Source organism: Paramormyrops kingsleyae, chromosome 14, assembly GCF_048594095.1.
Source record: "Paramormyrops kingsleyae isolate MSU_618 chromosome 14, PKINGS_0.4, whole genome shotgun sequence".
Lineage (NCBI taxonomy): Eukaryota > Metazoa > Chordata > Actinopteri > Osteoglossiformes > Mormyridae > Paramormyrops > Paramormyrops kingsleyae.
Genome location: NC_132810.1, coordinates 11,364,069 through 11,383,784, shown reverse-complemented (window position 1 = coordinate 11,383,784; position 19,716 = coordinate 11,364,069). Strand labels below are relative to the sequence as shown.

At 43.2% G+C, this 19,716-nt stretch overlaps 1 protein-coding gene across 4 annotated transcripts in view; it reads right to left on the bottom strand.

Annotated features, from left to right (window-relative positions):
• Nucleotides 1–19,716, bottom strand: part of mdga2a (MAM domain containing glycosylphosphatidylinositol anchor 2a) — a 196,811-nt gene that overhangs the window by 97,421 nt on the left and 79,674 nt on the right. For 2 of the 4 annotated variants that reach the window (XM_072699311.1, XM_072699313.1), the window contains exons 4-6: nt 6,062–6,258; nt 3,759–3,891; nt 1,749–2,018 (exon numbers count right to left, since the gene is read on the bottom strand). In XM_072699311.1, the coding sequence (XP_072555412.1) occupies nt 1,749–2,018; nt 3,759–3,891; nt 6,062–6,258 (600 nt within the window). Of the gene's footprint in view, nt 1–1,748; nt 2,019–3,758; nt 3,896–6,061; nt 6,259–19,716 lie in introns of all 4 variants that reach the window. The other 2 variants (XM_072699310.1, XM_072699312.1) reach the window with 1 other exon arrangement.

Below are 19,716 nucleotides of genomic sequence, written 5' to 3'. Positions count from 1 at the left end.
AGCCAAGGGGATATGACGCTACCCAACCGAGCCAACACCTCAGCTAGCTGTCCAGAGTGTTGGTGCAAATAGCTAAACGTGCTAGCGCTCACTTCCGCAGGGCGATAACGGCGCAAGCCCGTTTCAGGCCGTGTGCTTTTCCGTACGGGTCAGCGATTCCTGGCCGAGATTCCCGGCAGAGCCGCTTTCCGTGGTGCGGGCAGCTCATCCAACCTGGGCTAGCGTCTGGCCCTCCCTCTGCTGCCCGTCCCCCCAGCTGAAACCTGGCCATGCAAATCTGCTTTCCCTGTGTTATCGGACTCTCTACTGTCAGGCCTACAGACCCGGCAGGAATAAAAGGATTCCCAGAGAAGCTCAGGCTAACCCCCCAGATGTGCTAAACATCTTTATTTGCACATTAGAGGTTTGCTTTGAAAGCCTTCCTGAGGTGGGGAGTGGGGGGGGAGCCGGTATAGCCGGACTGTGAAATAAGACGTGACGTTTTGGCCTCCCCCAGCACGGAGATTATGCTGGAGAGATTCATCCGGGAGAAGAGCACGGCGTAGCTCCTACCTTAAACCAGCATTTCCGCGCTCCTTGGAAACAGTATCCGTCGGAAACAGAGAGAAACACGGCAATTTGAGGCAAACCTGCCATGCAGCCATTATATCACCAGGGAGGCGCTCAATCCTCTGTGAGACTGAGTGCTACATCGTCGCGGAGGCTACGGTTGGACCTGTCGCCCTGATCCTTCGGAAAAAGTGTCCCGCTCGAGCTTGTCGTACAGTAGTTAATTTCTACTGGCAGATGCCAGGGGGCCGCCACCCCACAGCGAAGTTTCATGCCTCGCTGACGCATCCTGCTTTTATCCTGTTGATCTTTATTGTCTGTCCCAGGAGCATTGTCAAATCATCGCGCAGTTGCCCTAATGATCGTTTACTAATTGCATATTTCCTCCCAACAGATGCTGCGGAAAGTTCTGCCAGCGAGGTTCGGGAGCGACCGGCGGAGGCCTTGCCAGGCTTCCTCGGGGCACCTTCGCGGCGTGGGGGTTGGGCCTTAACGATCCTCACGCTGCTTGCCATTCTTTCAGTTTGAAATAGGTAAAACAAATGACACCGACTGAATACAACACTTCTACAGTATACACTGCAGGGCATAATATGTTCCTATTCGCAAATAAATTAAACCACTGGACCAGATAGAAGAATACTGTAAGAATTTACAAACAGATAGAAAACCTTAATCTGGTTGATCTGCATTTGACTAATGAATAATTATACCAGCCTTGAAACTGCATTTCCATATTTGGTGTAAGCTGGCTTTAAATAACTAGTACCCTGTGGTTTAATATTCAGCCCATCTGAATCAATGTTGCATAACGTGGCCTCTTCATGTCACACCAACAAAATGCACCTTACTAGGCAAGCCCTTCAGGGTGTTTCTACTGTCTCATTCCTGCTATTTCCTGGGACGCCACTGACAGTAACCCTGTACTAGATAAGCACTTATGGAAATGGATGTAACTAGCAGACAGCGAAAAAACAGCATTCATTTTCTGCACACCATGATTCCATGAATCTTGATGAAAGTCACCTTTTGAGAAATGACGCGTGCGCGACTGTGTGGAATATGTCAAGAGTCAGCTCAATCAAGGCCGCAGCTGTGGGAATTAATGGATGGATATATTGCTTATGCCCTTCACTTTAGAAGAAAACAGCCCTTGGGCACTATCTGCATGAAGTGGGATACAACCCAAGGAATCCTACCTCTGATGATGATGGTGGTGGACTTTTTGGCGGGGTTGCCCACGTTGTTGTTGGCCACGCAGCTGTAGACGCCCGCCTCCTCTGAGGTGATGGCCGGTAGGGTCAGTGTTCCTCCGTTGAGCACACTTTTCTCTGGGAGTGGCTCTGAGTTGCGCACCCATGCCAACGTGGGCGTGGGTTCTCCCCCGGAGGTGATGCACACCAGGGTTACCGTCTGCCCAGGGTTCACCACAATGGGATCCTCCACCAAGAGCTTAATGGTGGGCGATGCTACAGTGCACACAGAAAAACCATGATCTTAAATTATTATTATTACTCTTATTACTGTATAGCAGCTCATACCATAGACATATAATGACACAACACCCCAAAGTCAAGCTAACTGCTAGGAGCTCCCCTGTGGACAAAGCTTCAGCTTTGGCTTTGCGAACTTAACTCAAAATGATTTGCTCCCATATTTCAAGGGCATTACGCAATGCAGGCTTGAGTAGATATAATGACGAGTGCCCAATGAAAAGCCAGAAGCACAAACACAAGCAATGCAGCACAGCTCCCCAGACCCTGACATTTAAGCTAGTAGGAGGTTGTGTTGTGAGTAAACAGCTGGACTTCTGACAGCTGTGCCCTATTTGGAGCCCTTGCTGTTAGAGGATGGTGAAAAACACATAAATTGATTTAATACAACAAAATAAATGTGTACCTTTTAGGTAAGGTAAGTGGCATTAGCTACAAATAAGAAAATTAAGAAATTTACAGGCAAAAAGAACTGGATTTTCTTTACTTTTTCCTATCTTCCTGAAATTCAATATCTGAAAATGTCTTGTTTATGAAAAAAAAAGAAGCAATTTCAATAATAAGCAAAGATACCCGAGTCAACAATGGAAGGAACAAAAATAATCAAAGATGATGGCTTCCTGTGAGGATGAGCTTTGCATGGAGAACAGCATATAACGTACACAAAGACAAAAGAACAATGTTCCTACAGAAATTACACTCAGCGTCATGTGGTTTGTTCTGGCCAATGACCATACAAGAGAATGGTGGGGCCAATGTTGGGCCAGAGGGGCTAACAGCTTGCCTAGCGATGAATCCAGCACATGCTGAGGTACAAATTGTTTTAGTGCTGGTCCGGGGAAGGGCAGAGCAGACAATCTCCAGGGTGCTCAGGACCGGCCTGGCATTCCCTTCTATCATTATGTGCTTTTGGTGTAGCCAAGCTGTCACCCAGGAGAATTTTTGGGGGCTTCGGTAAAACCAGCCGGACCTGTCTCTCCTTAATGGGACGTTGGTTGCTCTTTTATTGTGGAAAAACGGGAACCCCCACAGGAGCAGATAAGGGAACGTCTTGGGCCACAGACCGTTTGCTCAAGACAAGTTTGACTTAGAAGGGTAAAGTGGAGTTGGAGGCCAGCTACATCTGAACCTCGCCCCGCTAATTAATCTGTGCCAGAAAGGAATTGAAATAGTACGAGTGCCAGTGGGGATCAAAAAAAAAGCAAAGGTTTACTCAGTGCTAAAACTAACACACTCCCTTACACCAAGCACTCTACCCTCACAGGTCGCAAAGTTTAGTGGTCGGAGACTATCCTGGTGATGATCGATTGCAGGGCAAAACCAGACCATGGTCTGTCCATCACATCACATGGCAAACGCCCACAGGTTCCCTTGGGGGTAATTCTGAGGCAACAGGAGATGGAGACAGCCTGTCTTTGGACTGGGGGAGGAAGCTCACATATCTGGAGAAAACCCACGCTGGTACTAGGGGGCATAAAAACAGGATAGGGATATATTTGATCCCAGGACACAGGAGATGTAAGAGAACAGCAATACGTGCTGAGACACTGTGGCCCCTGGAGCAGAAGCTGCCAGCAAGTTTCTGAATGGGAAATGTTCCCTGCTATTGCATGATCCAGCCGGTAGGATTTTTTTTCAAGCTGTAAAACCCAGCTTTTCCTGCGAGTCCTTTGACAAAGGGTCCAGGAACACACATGTTCCCCCAGTTGACTTTACCTGTTTTATTTGTGAGCCTGAACAGGATGTTTTTGTCCGGGATGCCGCACACGTTGCGGACGGAGGCGATGCAGCTGTAGTTGGCGTAATCCTGCGGCCGCAGGTTCTTCAGCTTCAGGATCTTCGTCTCCCCCTGCAACTCAGACCAACAGCCACGGTGTACAGCAGACACGTCACGCTGCCTCACGCCGCCTCACGCTGCCCCACGCCGCCTCACACTGCCTCACGCTGCCTCACGCCACCCCCGTGACGCTCCTTGGTGCCTACAACCATGCCTGGCTTATCAGTCGCTAAAGTTTCATTGAAGACATCCAGTAATCAGTACAATTTTCATTTTTAATGAATGAATAATTTGGTATTTTTTGTGAACACTAAAGTTAAAAGCCTTCCAAGGTCTTTGTAGTCTGTCACCTTCCCCAGAACATTAATAAGCAGTTCAGTCCTCAAGGGTCACAAGTTTTTACCTTAGCACTCCATGGCGCGATTGAAAACTGCAATCTGGAGAAGAGGTCTTCTCACTTGGTGTTTTAGATTTATATTAGAAAATCCTGCACTAATTGAATGGTAACTCTACCATGCGCACACCACCAGCCCACAGCAGGGACACTGGAAATTGCACACCCCTAAAACAGACCATTTACCTCAGTCCACTTACTTTGATTGACAACATCCAGACTGATTATTCTAGGGTTTTGCCCTATGAAGGTCATAACCAGCATATTTCCTATTGTTGTTTTTTTTTTTAACTTGAAAAATTATGACGTTATAGTGCAGAATGCAAGGTTGTGTGGGTGGGTGAACCATCTCCAGCCAGACCAAACATACTTCTATTCAATGCTGGAATAGAAGCGGAAGATTGCCATATATTTCTATGTGTGGAGTGAAAGGACACGGCAAACAAAGGCGTTGATCTTGATTTTATGTCGAATGAGGAAGCGTGCTGATATTTTTCTAACAGCTTTTTAATACTCTTATGCAAACTGATTGGTCTCAGACAGATCACTTTTTGCTAACTCCAATGGACACTTTATTCCTTACTGGGGTACCAGTTGCAGACTACTGAAGGAGGATGGCTTTAATTTATGTATCAGAGTTCTGCGTAACCAGAGGTGGACAGTTCAAGTCCAGAAAGCAAAAATCCAGACCAAGATTTTGTTTCAACCAACCAGCTGAGTACTCTGTGACTGTGACTCTTTGTAGTGAATTAGTTGGTTGAAACAAAATCTTGGTCTGGATTTTTGTTTTCTGGACATGAACTTTCCACCTCTGCAAGGAATCATGGGATGGGGAGCTCATAGTCGGTATAGCCTGCTAAAGGGCTGTAAGTAGGCTTGTAGGGAAAAGCCTCATTTTCACAAGGTTCAAAGCGACATCAAACATGCTTCAGAACAAGCCAGAACGTCCACCGTGTGGCCAGATCTCCTGCATGTTGGTGCTCCCCACTGAGGAATGGAGTCGGAAATAAAAGATTGCGGAAAGTTCCCATGTGACCTGTCAGCCTTTGCTAATTACCAGTGCGGCCCCCTTATGGGATTTGAACTTCTCCGTCTCTGCATTTTATCTGCCTCTGTGACACGGCTTTGTGAGCGACACGGTGCTGCCGATGAGCTCCCCGACTCGTCTGCCGGGGAGCCAGACAGCGTCTCTCCTTCCGGATTGTTCCCATCAATCTCCTGTCCACTCAGTGTGGACCACCACTGCCGGAATTGGCTCCAAGGCTATGTGATAAATGTCCCCGAAATTATGCTCTCACTACTTTTCAAACTGAGATTCTGAAGAAAAAAAATCCTATTTTCAAGGAAGATGGACTCCTTATATTAAACAAGTAGTCAATAGTAAAACAGAAGTTCCTTGAAGTGAAAGCTATGAAAAGCAAATAACTAAATAAAAAACAAGCCACTACAGATCTTGAAGAACAATATCTCTGTTCTACTTTGTAAATGTAAACTTCTATATATTTTATAACTTTTTCTAAAGTAGCTTTACCCTCTTTCTCTGGCTAATTGAAGTTTATCTACACGTGCTTTCATAGGGCCACTAACTCAGTGTTAGTTGGGTTCAGCAAAGGGATTGGTTAGTGCAACAAAGAGATTACCTAGTGTGTACACTTATTGACTGTCTGAGGTCAGACTAAGTATCATAATACCATCAATTTTGGCCAGAGATGTTGCTTAAGGATTTGGGAGCAAGGTGTCAGATTTTTTCAATGTCTATAAGACGGACTGAAGTTAGATCCTTATGCAGTGCAATATGAAGTGTAATAGGACTCCTGTGGTCCAATCAGCCGCAGGCCTCTGGCCTACCTGTGTGAAGAAGGGCTCGTAGATCTCCACCCCCTTGTCGGAGCCCTGGGAGAGCACCTCACGTCCACGCCGCCAGCTGTAGCGTACAGGGGGGTTGGAGTTGGCGACGCAGCGCAGGAACACCGTCCTCTCATAATAGAACTGCTCCTTGGCCTCGCCAATGCTCTGGTGCACAGTCACTATGGGGTCGTCCAGATCTGTGGGCACGGTGGACACAACAGAGAGTAGTCAGGCTAAGGGGGGGAGGGGGGGGGTTGGGGCTCTCTGTTTCTGCTTTACACTGGCTCTTTATTCGTTGAGTAGCTGAGCGCTGGTTTCCAGGGCAACGCAAAGGGTGTTTGACTCCATGGATCACTGCCGGCCTTAAGCCTGAGCGTGTCTCTTGCCGTGTGCCGCCTTGCACGCCTACCCACCCCAGGCAAAGTCTAAGCCCCCCTGGATCCTGCTTAGGGGCAGTTTGGATGAAACCTGCAGACTGGATGGCAGGTCAAGTGCACTCTGGGATTCCCGCGTGCCTGCGGACGTGGCCTACATAACCAATGAAAGAAAGTTTCAGCTAAAGCTACTTTAGTTCCCGTGCAGGTACCACAGCCCTGGAAGCCAGGGTGAGGCACTGAGGGAACAGTAGATTCGATGACGAAGCATTACTGTAACTGGGGGACGACATCATTAGGAGGCGGAGCACGCGAGCTGGCTTTACGACAACTTAGAACCTGTCCTCCTTTCCTGCCAACATCGCACTCCTGCCGCTCCTGCCTGAACCGTCCTCGCTCACACCAGAACCTTCCCCGCCTGCATGCACCCCGAACGCTCAGCCCTGGTGCGTTGCCGTGGCAACAGGTAGAGCCCTAATTAAAATGAATACAAACTGACACACAGAAGATGAGCAGCAATCAACGGTCTATGAAAGCTACACGACCATGATGTTTAACAATTAGAAAGGGCAATGGGAGACAGCAAACACACGACAGACAAACAATCAACTATTAGCTGCTCACACAAGCGTATCTATGGCTAGTTATGTTGCCAAAACCAGCAGCCATAATGCCAAATTCATGCGTATCGTTTGATGAGAAGATACACTTTCCTTAGCCACAAATGTAATACAGGGTAGTAATGAGCAAGGAACTTCTTCCACAATAGCCACTGTTGAGATTTCAGTCTATCGCAGGGGGAGACCTAAACCTCTGATTCTCAGACTGGAGAGAGTGCTATCAGGAAGAGACAGCTAGAAACAAAACAAGGCTCGTGCAATTATTACTAATGCAGGTACAATGAGCCCTAATAAACTAATAGTCAAAAAGCCACAATTCTGTGTTATTATTATTATTAAGAAAGCTCATTCATTAATAATTCTGATCCAGTAAATTATTATATTAACTTGATCATGTTTGTTTGTAGGAAATTGCTTATTTACAGTAACCTGAAATACTAAAAAACTGTGGAGCAGAGCACGAGTAACAGAGAATTGATGGAAGTTCACAGGTAAAATGGCTGCTATATGCCCCTAATGATGAAGAACTACTCTGTATCTCTAGAGCAGGTGCTTGAAATGATCTATATTGATTTACATCATATAGATACATATTTCTTTTCTTTTGTCTAGTTAGCAGTTTGGATTTTCAATAGGATCAAAGGGCATCAATCAAAAGCACCATAGCCTCACTGGACCTGGGCCACTTGCATAAGCTTAATGTATCATCTAAACATCAGCAGAACGTGCTCCTGAATCTACAGTGAGGAAAGCATAAGACTGAACTGAATGCAAAGAACAAGGACTCTGTCGTCTTTGATAGCGTGCCCTTCTGTGCAACACCAGGAGGAGAAGTCTGCTCAGCGACCTGGCTGGCTGCTGTGAAGGGCGACGCGCTGGCGTCTCACGGGAGCTCGACATGCATCGCTGTGGACTTCGAGCACCTCCAGTTTGAGGTCAGGCCGTGACAGTCATTAAGCAGACACGTTTCTCCTGTAATGACTGATTCCCCTTATGAGAAAATGATGAAGTGCTTTTACAATGTGTTTGATTATTAACTTTGAAACTAAATGCATATCACATTCTACCAATTTATGTTAGGAGCTCAATATCACAAACACACCTACATAAATATACAATCACATACATAAACATAAATTGATTTGTATGATAATTCATTATAAATGAATGCAAAACTGTCATTCAAGTCTGGACATCTAAACAGTAGGTTTGGTCTTAAAAGTTTTCCAGACCACTAGCCCCCATATACCAAAGTTACTCTTACTCACACCTTGAAACAGATACACTGAGTGTGGTGTGCAATCGCCTGCACTGCTGCCCTCTAGCATCAAGGTGGAAGCTTATAATGACATAGATATCACCATAAAAAATGAGACAAGGGGAAAAAAAGTTATGTGTCTCAATTAAAAAAATGGATTCCTGTTCAATAAATCCTGGTAAGAGCAACTGTACTCCAGGTAAGAACCCCATAGAAGCATCCCATATAGTGTGTTACCCTGCCTTGTGCCATGTGCTTTCTGGAATAGACTCTAGCTTTACAGTGACTCTGTACTGGACAGGTGGTTATGAAAGATGGATGGATGGATGGAACCATACAGTTGACGATTTAAGTGCTAAACTGCACAATCCAGACGGCCTGCACACGTGGGAGGTAAAGCCTTATGTTTAAAAAGCAGGCGGATTTCAGCCAGAAACTCTTAATCTGTAATGATTCATGTTTGGAAGGAAGCAACTCTGGCCAAATTCTGATATCAAAATACAATGGATTTGTTTATTTGTTATGAGTCTCGGGTTCGACTGGCCAATTCAATATGGGTGTTGCTACAGCAGTCATTGTGCAAGACAAATTGAAGCTGGCGCCCCGACACATTGTAGCTGCCCTGTGTGGAAGCTGCAGAGAAGACAGTATTTCTAGGGGCCCCTGCATTGCATTGCGTTGCTGTTCTGTCCTGACACCACAGAGGGCGTTAGTCCTTCTAAGAGCCCTACATCGTGTAGCTCTTCTGTGTTGGCTCTGCAGAAGGTGCAAGTACTTATACGGGCCCCTACACTGTATAGTTGTTCTATGCTGGCTCTGTAGAGGGTACAAGTACTTCTAGGGGTCCCTACATCATGTTGCTGTTCTATGCTGGCTCTGCAGACGGTGCATGTACTTCCAGGGGCCCCTATATCATGTAGCTGTTCTGTGCCGGCTCTGTATAGGGTGCAAGTACTTCTAGAGGCCCCTACATCGTGTAGCTGTTCTATGCTGGCTCTGCAGACGGTGTGAGTAATTCTAGCGGCCCCTACGTTGTGTAGCTGTTCTATGGCGGCTCTGCAGAGGGTGTGAGTAATTATAGCGGCCCCTACGTTGTGTAGCTGTTTTGTACCGGCTCTGCAGAGGGTGTGAGTACATCCAGGGGCCCCTATATCACGTAGCTGTTCTATGCTGGCTCTGCAGAGGGTGTGAATACTTCCAGGGGCCCCTACAGTATATCATGTAGCTGTTCTATGCTGGCTCTGCAGAGGGTGTGAGTAATTATAGCGGCCCCTACGTCGTGTAGCTGTTTTGTACCGGCTCTGCAGAGGGTGTGAATACTTCCAGGGGCCCCAAAATCATGTAGCTGTTCTATGCTGGCTCTGTAGAGGGTGTGAATACTTCCAGGGGCCCCAAAATCATGTAGCTGTTCTATGCTGGCTCTGCAGAGGGTGTGAATACTTCCAGGGGCCCCTATATCATGTAGCTGTTCTATGCTGGCTCTGCAGAGGGTGTGAGTAATTCTAGCGGCCCCTACGTTGTGTAGCTGTTCTATGCCGGCACTACACTGGGTACGAGTTCAGACACTCCTCACTTAATGACCGAGTTCTGTTCCTAAGATTAAGTCGTTAAGCAAATTGGTGTTATGTGAAGACTCGCCCCTTAACGATATTTCAATCACACTGTACTGGTATTGTTAGTATATTTATAAATGTTTATACAGTAGCGAATTGCATTCTGTAATAAACAGTGTACTGTTCCCACTATGTGTTTTCTCTGTATGTGACAAGTGAAAATCTATGAGTGAAACTGATAAACCAAACACAGAAAGGACTTGGGAGATCTCTAGCATAGCAAGGTTACAACAAGCTGGTCGATAAGTGCTAACATTAATCATCAACGGAATTACAAAGAAATGATACGCTGACATATGCAGGCATGTATCACAAAAGCTTCACTGCAATCCAATGAATCACTGTTAGCACATGTTTTGCACATTACCAAACTAAAACAGCATATAGTAAATAAGTCACTTGTATATATTAACTAAGATATGAAACAAGTAAACAACTTACAGCTATTGCTTTCAAAGATGTAAAAAAAATCATAAGGCACAAGAAAACCTCAAACTTGCATAGCTTCATGGTTTACAGGAGGTTCCCGATGTGCAAAGCATATGCATCAAACTAAAGGCAACACATTGAAATCACCCTTCAGAAGTTGACACCTTAGGCCATCGTCTATAGGACTGTTCAATATATAGCCACATAAATTAAGGTATTCGTTGTGTTACTCAAGTGATTACTGACATATTTGTCTTTTTTCCAAATAAGAAGATGTTTGATATCAACTATTATACATTATATATCTGGCAAGTGGTGTGTATTTTTTGCTATTTCTTCCAAACATTTGATAGACAGAAATGACTCTACATCATCTTCTCTCAAAGATGGTCACAGGGGACTGAGCAAAAGGAGGGATGCCGGCTCGGCTCGTCTCTTATGAGGCTAGTCCTGAGTGCACTTACACATTTAATCAATCTGATTACTTAACCACTTTTCAAACAAGTCAGCAAGGCATTTAGGCACTGCGAAAAGAAATGAATAACCCACATCTCTGATAACACCTAAAAAGTGGCCTTCATTTTCAAAATATTATTGTCATTTGCTCGATTCATGATTTAGTTTGCAAGTTCCGTTGAGGTCTTTCTCCATTTTTTGTCTGCTACTGTATTTAGAAACTGCTTTTTATAAACCTATGGTAAATAACCGTTGTACTATTGTGCTTTAAAAAGACCAGTGATATTACTGTAATAGGACCACACACAAGCAGTCACTCGACTGTGTGTTATTGTGTGTGTGTGTGGGGGGGGGGTCCTAATGTGCAGCTTTCACCTCGGAGAGTTATTTGTGAGGAAAAAAAATACATACATCAGGCTGGCGAAGCCATGAGAGCTCGGCCATGGACAGGTTGAAATTGCCACAGTCGCACTGGGCTAATAATTATCTCAGCTTGATTACATGTAATGCCAGAGACCTCTCTGACACTTGTGGTTCGGCTTTCAGCGTTAAAAAGGGAAGCTCGTTATGTCCGAGATGAGCGGCCCGCTCGTGTTTCCTGTTGCCAAACCAACAGCGTGAGAGAGCGGAAGAGCGAGAGAGAGCAAGCGTGAGCGAGAACGAATTGGACCCCACATGCTGGGATTAGCTGCCTTGTATGAATCCCACAGAGGGAAACAGAACAGCCACAGCATAGCTTTCTTTATTTGTTTAGTTTCTTGCTATTTATTAAATATTTTGTATCTGAGCTGTTAGCAAACATCATTTTACAGCGACAGTTGTACGTGTTAGGAACGTGGTCTTCAGTGTTTGAAGGTTTTAATATAAAACTTTTCAGAACTGATTTGTTATGTTTACCTGCTTCCTGTAAGTCTACAGGGAAAAAAATGTGTGTGAATATAAAAGATTTCAATATGCTATACAGTACTTGCAATCACTACAAAATTCAAATTGTAAACCAGCAATGCAACAGTGATGCAATATTTAATCAAAGATTAGTGAATGACTCTTACAGTATAATGCAGCATGACTGAGGTACAGGCTGAGCTGAAGGGTGCCATTACATAGATACCAGTGATTGTCTGCTAATTGTTTACATTTGCTTAATGTATCATGGGAATAATTCATATAGCTTTTAATAACCCGTGCAGATTAACTGTGTGTCTCTCATACGGCCCCAGTTATTCCCTCCAGACATTAAAAGGACGTCTGTCAGCAAGCAGTCATGGTAACACAGATTTTGAGATGCACAAAAATAAATTGAACACGGCAACAATAACTCATCCTCAAAAACAAACTCTCAAAACAGTGGGTTTCCCTTTAGCTAGGATGAAGTTGTAAATTACGTACAGCGACATAAATTGATTCTCTGAACCCAGAGTGTGGTACAGATATTTTTAGCAGAGCTATGCCCCAGACCTACCTAAAAATAGGCACACGTTGCAAGCAGGAAGGATTTTAACTTGTGAACGTTTGATTCTCCTGCTCGACATGGCTGTGATTTCTGGCCGAAGGCCCTGGAGTCGCCTAAGGACCTTGAGAGGCACAATGTCAGCTGGATAAGCGGAATTTTTTTGGCTGTGGAAGTCATAAGTGCTTTTTAACATGCTAGCATTGAAGTATGATCCGTAGCCTGAAGCAGGGCTTTTTTATGGCAGCTTTGGTCAGCTACCTCTTGCTGCAAAAAACAGCTGAAAAACTAGCCCTTTGGGATGGTGTGACACCAGTGGATCGATGGGGGAGACGGCCTCCTGGTCCACTGCTTCGGAGAGGATCAGGGCAGCGCTCCGGCTATGGTGCTTGTCACAGGTTCGTGATGGAGGTGGCTGTTCGATGTCACAGGCCAGTACTACAATCCCTTTTGCTTTTGTTTTGTTCCCTGAATTAAGAAAGCCTTCAGCTTCAAACGCACAGCTCAGTTGAAGGAGAGCATTACAAAACGCTACATACTGAAAGAATTAATCAATACTCACAAAATTAACTTGCCTTTATAGCTTTAGATGTTTAAATCTCAAACACCATCCCTAATGCAGACCTTAGATACGCCATAGGAGATCTGCCACGCAGCTGTGGCTAAGTCAGGCCACAAACTAAGCATGGGAAGGTAACATTTTAATCAGTCTTGCCTATTAGATCTAATGATCAATAGCACAAACCATGCTTATAAACCATCTCAACTGAGGTAATTTACTCCTATAAAAAGAGGGACAGAGTAGCAGGAACTGTTGTTTGCTCCTGTCTCTGTGTAGCTCCACACTTTAGACGTTTTTCCAGCATTTCACATTTGCACTAGTACAGTATTTTAAGCTATTGTATCAGTTTTTAAGTTGCATTATTGAAAAAGGAATACAGTTCTGATGAGTATAAAACATTCAACCAGTTGAGTATAAGGAGTCACAGTCACAGAGTACTCAACTGCTTGGTTGAAAGAAAATCTTGGCCAGGATTTTTGGCACTCCTGGAGCTAATTGTTTGTTTGTTTGTTTGTTTGTTTGTTTGTTTGGCGGTTTAAGGGCCTTGCTGAAGAGCGCTGCAGTGATATGATCACTCTGCCCAACATAGTATTCAAACCAACAACCTTCAACAGACAGGCACACGGGTGCTTATTGATAAAAAATACAATAAAATTAGTATATTCTCGTGGCCGACGAAATGTTCATACGAAAAGCAAAAAATGTCAAACATATAAACACACGTTTTATGTTTCTAACACCTATTCAGAGACAATGGAACCACAAACAAGAGGGGAAAAAGGAAATTTTTAAGTGCAGACTTAGTGTCTGAGGTAGAGGAACGCCAAACCAATTATCTGGTAGTACATTTAACAGTGTGGTGTAAAATATAAAGCCGGATGGTGGCAAGTGCCCGTTGCTGTTAATGCGGTCAGTTCAACAGGCCAGACAAAGATAGAGATAGAAAAAATGGCCAGATTTAAAATCCACTGAACACCGGCGTTCCTCTCTTCTATGTAATTGGTGAAATGGCAACAAGTTCACATTTGCAGTTGCAGATATTTGCTCTGAGTTGGCTGTGATCAATTAAACGGGAATATATTTGGGGCTTCCCAAAAGATCGCAGAAACTCACAGACGCGTAAGCCAAAAAACAAATCTGAAATGATTTGGATCATATAAAATCATATATTAGTGATACATATTTGTTAGTGTAAGTGCATGCTATATCTTTAATATTTCAGGTCTTGCCATTGGATGCACGTCTTTGTCTTGGTAACCAGCCCCACTCACATGTTAATTGTATTTGTGACTGTAAGTTTTACACTATCACTGCCGTTAATTGTGTATTTTTAGTAATGGGTCAATAATGTAGTGCTTCCAGTGCATGCAGTAGTAACATTGTACATAATTTATCATAATTTTTTTGGTTTGTATATTATATAAAAATCTAGAGAGAAAATTACAGTACCGCTTTACAATAAGGCTCCCTTTTGCCACTTATAAATGGTAGTAACTCATTAATAAAACGAAAACTGTTATAACTTGTTTAAAATTGTCTATTAATAATTTACAAAGTGTTACAACCTAATTATTAATCAGATTATTCATATTTTCAATAGGCTACATTCAAATCTAACTTAGATTCCATGCAATAAATATATTGCTGCTTATATAAATTCATTCGTTGAAAAAATTTAGGAAATGCTGAATGTTACTTGTATATCAGATACAGCGGTACCTCAGTTCTCGAACTCATTAGAACTCGAATTTCTTACAAGTCGAACCAACCAGTTCGAAAAAAAATTACCTAGAACTCGATCTGAATCTCAGAAGTCAAACCGTGAACGCCGACCTAAGATAACTTGTATGCGTCACGTGGCATGTCTCTCAGCGGAAACACAGGGTAAAGCTTCAGTCTCAGCCTTGCATTCGCTGCGATAGCATCTTGCATGTTTACACTAGCTTAATACATATTTATATTATTTAGACAGTAAAAATACATTTAGACAATGATAGACACTAAGAGTAATTATTATATATATAAAAAATACATTTTAAAATAAAGATTTCTTATTAATTATTTTAATATTAATAATAAACCATTAATACATTTCATTATAATAATATTGTCATGCCCAGCAGGGACGAAACGGAGACAAAGGCGCAGACGTCATGGTTTTAGGGAATACGGGTTTAATTACAGTGGTACCTCGGTTCTCGAACCTAATCCGTTCTGGACTCCGGATCGAATCCTAAAATGTTCGAATTCTTAATTTTCCCAATTAATTGGTTCCCGGCCCCCCAAAATTACACCTAAATATGTTTTTTTTTTTTTTTTAGCATTTAAACACAAAATGAACAGGATAAAACAAGAAGAGCATTTTTTTCTTAATGGCTTCCAAAACGATAAAGATCTTATCCCAACATTACCCCTGTCCTGCTCCATCGTCCGCTCCTTCCGTATGCCACGCCTCCTCGTTAATCTCATGTGGGATCCCCATGTGATCAGCTGTTTCTGGTTGTTGTCATTAGTCCTCTGTATTAAGTCCGTGTTTCAGTTTGTTTCCCCAGTCCGGTCATTGGGTGCGTTCAACTTCCTTACAGCGCTGGCTTAAAGCAACGCATTCTGATCCTGACGTAATGCATTAAGGTTAGATGTATTGCGACCTCTCACCCGGCTGCACAAACTGGAACCGCCTCCGTGACGACACACCTTTGCCCTTATTAGCTGAAGTGTTTAGTTACATGCATGACGTTTGTATCCCAATCTGCTATTTTTCCCGAATATCACGTAAAGCAGTGAGAACTGGTTTTCAGTTTTTTACCTGGTAAAATAAAGTTTCAATAAATGACATAAATGCTCTAATAGTACACGTAAGTTAGTGGTTTATTTATTGTTAGTTACTGTAATGTTACGCTGCTTTATTTAGTTAATCGTCCAGTCTGTGAAGAAGGCATTCAAGTAAGAATTGCATTGTAGTATGACTCATTTCCTGGCACGTACAATTTTTATTAGGTCGGCGTTCACGGTTCGACTTCTGATATTCAGATCGAGTTCTAGGTCAAATTGGTTTGTTCGACTTTCAAGAAATTCGAGTTCTAGTGAGTTCGAGTACCACTGTACAGGTAAGGCAGGCAAAACACAGACTGACAATACAATGACCGGACTGGGGAAACAAACTGAAACGCGGACTAAATACAGAGGACTAATGACAACAACCAGAAACAGCTATGACACGGGGATTCCACACGGGGTTAACGAGGGGGTGTGGCACACGGAAGGAGCGGATGATCGGGGCATGACACGTTTCTTTTTTTTTTTACTTTACAAATTGTTTCGATACATTTATTTTCTTACTTTAAAAATTACTGTTTTGATAAATGTGCTTAGATGTGTTTAGTACAGTATATGCTTTTCTTGTTTTGTCCAGTTCATTTTGTGTTTAAATGCTAAAAAAACATATTTCATTGTAATTTTTTGGGGCCGGGAACCAATTAATTGGTTTTACATTATTTCTTTTGGGGGAAATTTGATCAGAACTCGAACTTTTTAAGATTCGGTCCAGAGTTCTGAACGGATTAATTTCGAGTTCTGAGGTACCACTGTATAATGAAAATGTTGCCATATTTAATGTGCATTTCACCAAGCGCCAAAACGAGCTGTAAATGCAACTTAGATGCTCAACTCCATCTTAAATCTGCATTTCTGCTGCATTTCTGTTTCCTCCAAAATGTGCATATGACTGCTTTGTAAATATATTTAAAAATATTTGGCTATAAATGTGCGTACAAATGTTTCGCGGTTATTTCACTCACACAAAGCCCTTATAAATGCGGGTCCTTCCCCACAGAGCCAGACACACTGCTCCAGTGTGGCCATACGTGTACTCAAGGCCACCATCACTGCATGGAGTCCTCTCAAACCCGATCTTTTAACGATGGACGGATAATTGTTTAGCTGCTCTCCGCAGAACAGCCGAGTGCCGTCCTAGCTGGGATCTTAGGGTACATGTGATGGCTGTCAACCTGTGGATTGACCATTTACATTTGCAATTATTTACTGAGCATAAGAACATAAGAACACAAGAAATTTACAAACGAGAGGAGGCCATTCGGCCCATCGAGCTCGCTCGGGGAGAACTTAACTAATAGCTCAGAGTTGTTAAAATCTTATCTTGCTCTGATTTAAAGAACCCGAGGTTTTAGCTACACTAACAGGAAGACTATTCCATACTCTAACTACACGCTGTGTAAAGAAGTGGTTTCTCTAATCCAATTTAAAATGTTCTCCCGCTAATTTCCACCTATGGTCACAAGTTCTTGTGTTTGAACTAATATTGAAGTAAGTATTTGGCTGAACAGCATCCAGACCTGTCAGAATCTTATAGACCTGGATCATGTCCCCCCTTATTCTCCTTTGCTCGAGGCTGAACAGACTCAGCTCAGCTAACCTCTCCTCGTAAGACATTCCTCTAAGACCAGGAATCATTCTTGTAGCCCGATGTTGAACCCATTCTAAGGCAGCAATGTCCTTTTTAAGGTATGGTGACCAAACCTGCACACAATATTCTAGGTGCGGTCTTACCAAAGAATTATATAATCTTAGTATCGCCTCCATTGACTTAACCTCCACTCACCTACAGATGTAACCCAACATCCTATTGGCCTTTTTAATTGCTTCTCCACACTGCAGATGCTTTTGTCCATAGCAACGTGCAAGCAAGGCTGGTAATGCACTGCAAGCATAGTTAAAATGTACGTGTGCCCATAAGAGACAGAGTATTCTGAAGAATGGCCCTTTTGGGTAGATCAGCAGACCTCTTGTGGTGTCAGTAGGATGGCTCTGGAAGTCCGGCTCTTGGTCTTACCAGTATCACCGCTGCCATACATGAGTCAGGGTTCCATCGGGGTTAAAGCTTAAATGACCAAAGCACTTCGCCCCCGGCTACCTGCAGTGTTTCTGCCTGGCTACTCCACGGGATCTGGCCTTGAGCACCAGCTTACCAGCTGCTGAGTGGGAATGCAGGTTTAAAGTATCCCGGTGATTAATAAGGCATGTTTAAGACCCGGAATGATGCCACAATTAGCTAGCACATCAATATCAACAGAAAGGTTCCACTGCTCACTTTATTTTCATCTCTTCTTTTAATTGTATATTGAAGGATTCATAAGTTCGTGTTCATTGTAAAGAAATGTGTGCGACGTTGCTAGGCGCTGGGTCTCCCTCAAGCCGTACATATCGCTTTTTCTGCTGCGACCCAGGGGCGCATGACGAGGTCTTCCCTGCCTCCCGGCCCAATCTGTGAACCACTGACTGGCTGTCGTCTGCCAGAGTCCATCATCACTCCGATTTGTCTGGAGCCTGAGCAGCTAACTGAACAAAAACTTCCCCTTCACTGAGAAAGCTGTTTATTAATATATGTTTTTGAGCTAGTAACTGTTAGCCAATCAGAGTATCAGACAATCGGCTGCTGTCACTGTCCCCAGTTCGTCATTCGACTTCTACTAGACTGTGGTTGTTTGCTCTTGTTCACCTTTTCTTGTACAGCTACAGTATGCCTCCATGTCTTGGCCTGAGGTTCCAACTAACAGATCCAGCCATGGCAGCCCAGAGGAGGTTCTCTACAGGGCTATTTAGCAAATCCTCATTTAGTAAGAGTACAGGACTTTACTAGTATTTAATTCTACGATCAACTTTATGCTAAAAGAATGACATTTACACTTTTCCATTTGGTCAACCATCTGAAGCTACTTTTCGACTCTCCTGAATGTGAAGAAATGTTTAGTAGTTGTGATGGCAGAATGATATTTTAACATAAATGTTTATTAATGCGCACTGATAAAGGCTATGCTGAACCTTTAAAGGATGTCCTTGTAAGAATAATGAGAGGCTACAATCTTGCCATTAATTACAAATTCCCATTAATTACAGAAGCATAAGTTTGCATAATTTATACAAATACTAAGCATTTGTTCCATTCTTAAGAAAATGGGTCAAATATAAGACATTAGTTACAGCAAGTAATTTATAAAAAGAATATATGTTATAGTGGGAGTGAGACGTGGATGGGGGCAGATCTCCTGGGGTGCATGTCCTGAAAGCGCAGTTACTAACAGCGTTAGCAATACATAGTTGGAACCAATCAACTGAAGAGTTCCAACTGTGCAAGATTGTGGGAAATGTAGCCCTGGACTGGAGAGTCAGGTGGCTGGGGTTGCCAGTTTAGATGGATGAGTCTTGTTCTTCCCTACGCCCTGCAAACCTATCCAAACCCCGAGGTTTACCTTGACTCGTTTCATGTTTTTCTTTCTTTCTCTAGGGCCAATTATGATGGCTGTGTGCTAAAAATATTTTTCATTTGGATTTATTGTGTACATATACATTTTCTACCGAGTGACCCTTAAAGTAAAATTGAATGGGAGGTCATAATTGATTGTTGATTTGTAATTAATTGATTATAACCAGTTCTTAAATAAATCTCCATTACTTACAGTACATGGGGGTGAAAGGCCATTGCAGTTGCCGTCATATTAGATATAAACAATTAACATAATTTAAAGCAATAATATGTATGTGTTAAAACCCGAATAGTGGCACGAATGCATTTAAGGAGCCATTTTGAGAACACAGTGGCCCTGAAGTCAGAAATCCCTTTAGCATTATCATCTCATCTCAGTCAATAAGTCCAGTAATGTGGTTGCAGGGTTCTATGTACAATGTATTCTGTTCACAGAAGCCATCTACAATATACATTCTCCTTGGCCTTGATTTATTCAGTCCCTTTCAAACTGTCAACCTTCAGGTTCTCCCTGACACCAATAATTCACCTGATCAAGTCAGTGTTTCTGCCACCAGTATACATAATGCATACCTACATACACTCATTATATACAAACGCTGCCCTTTGCGTA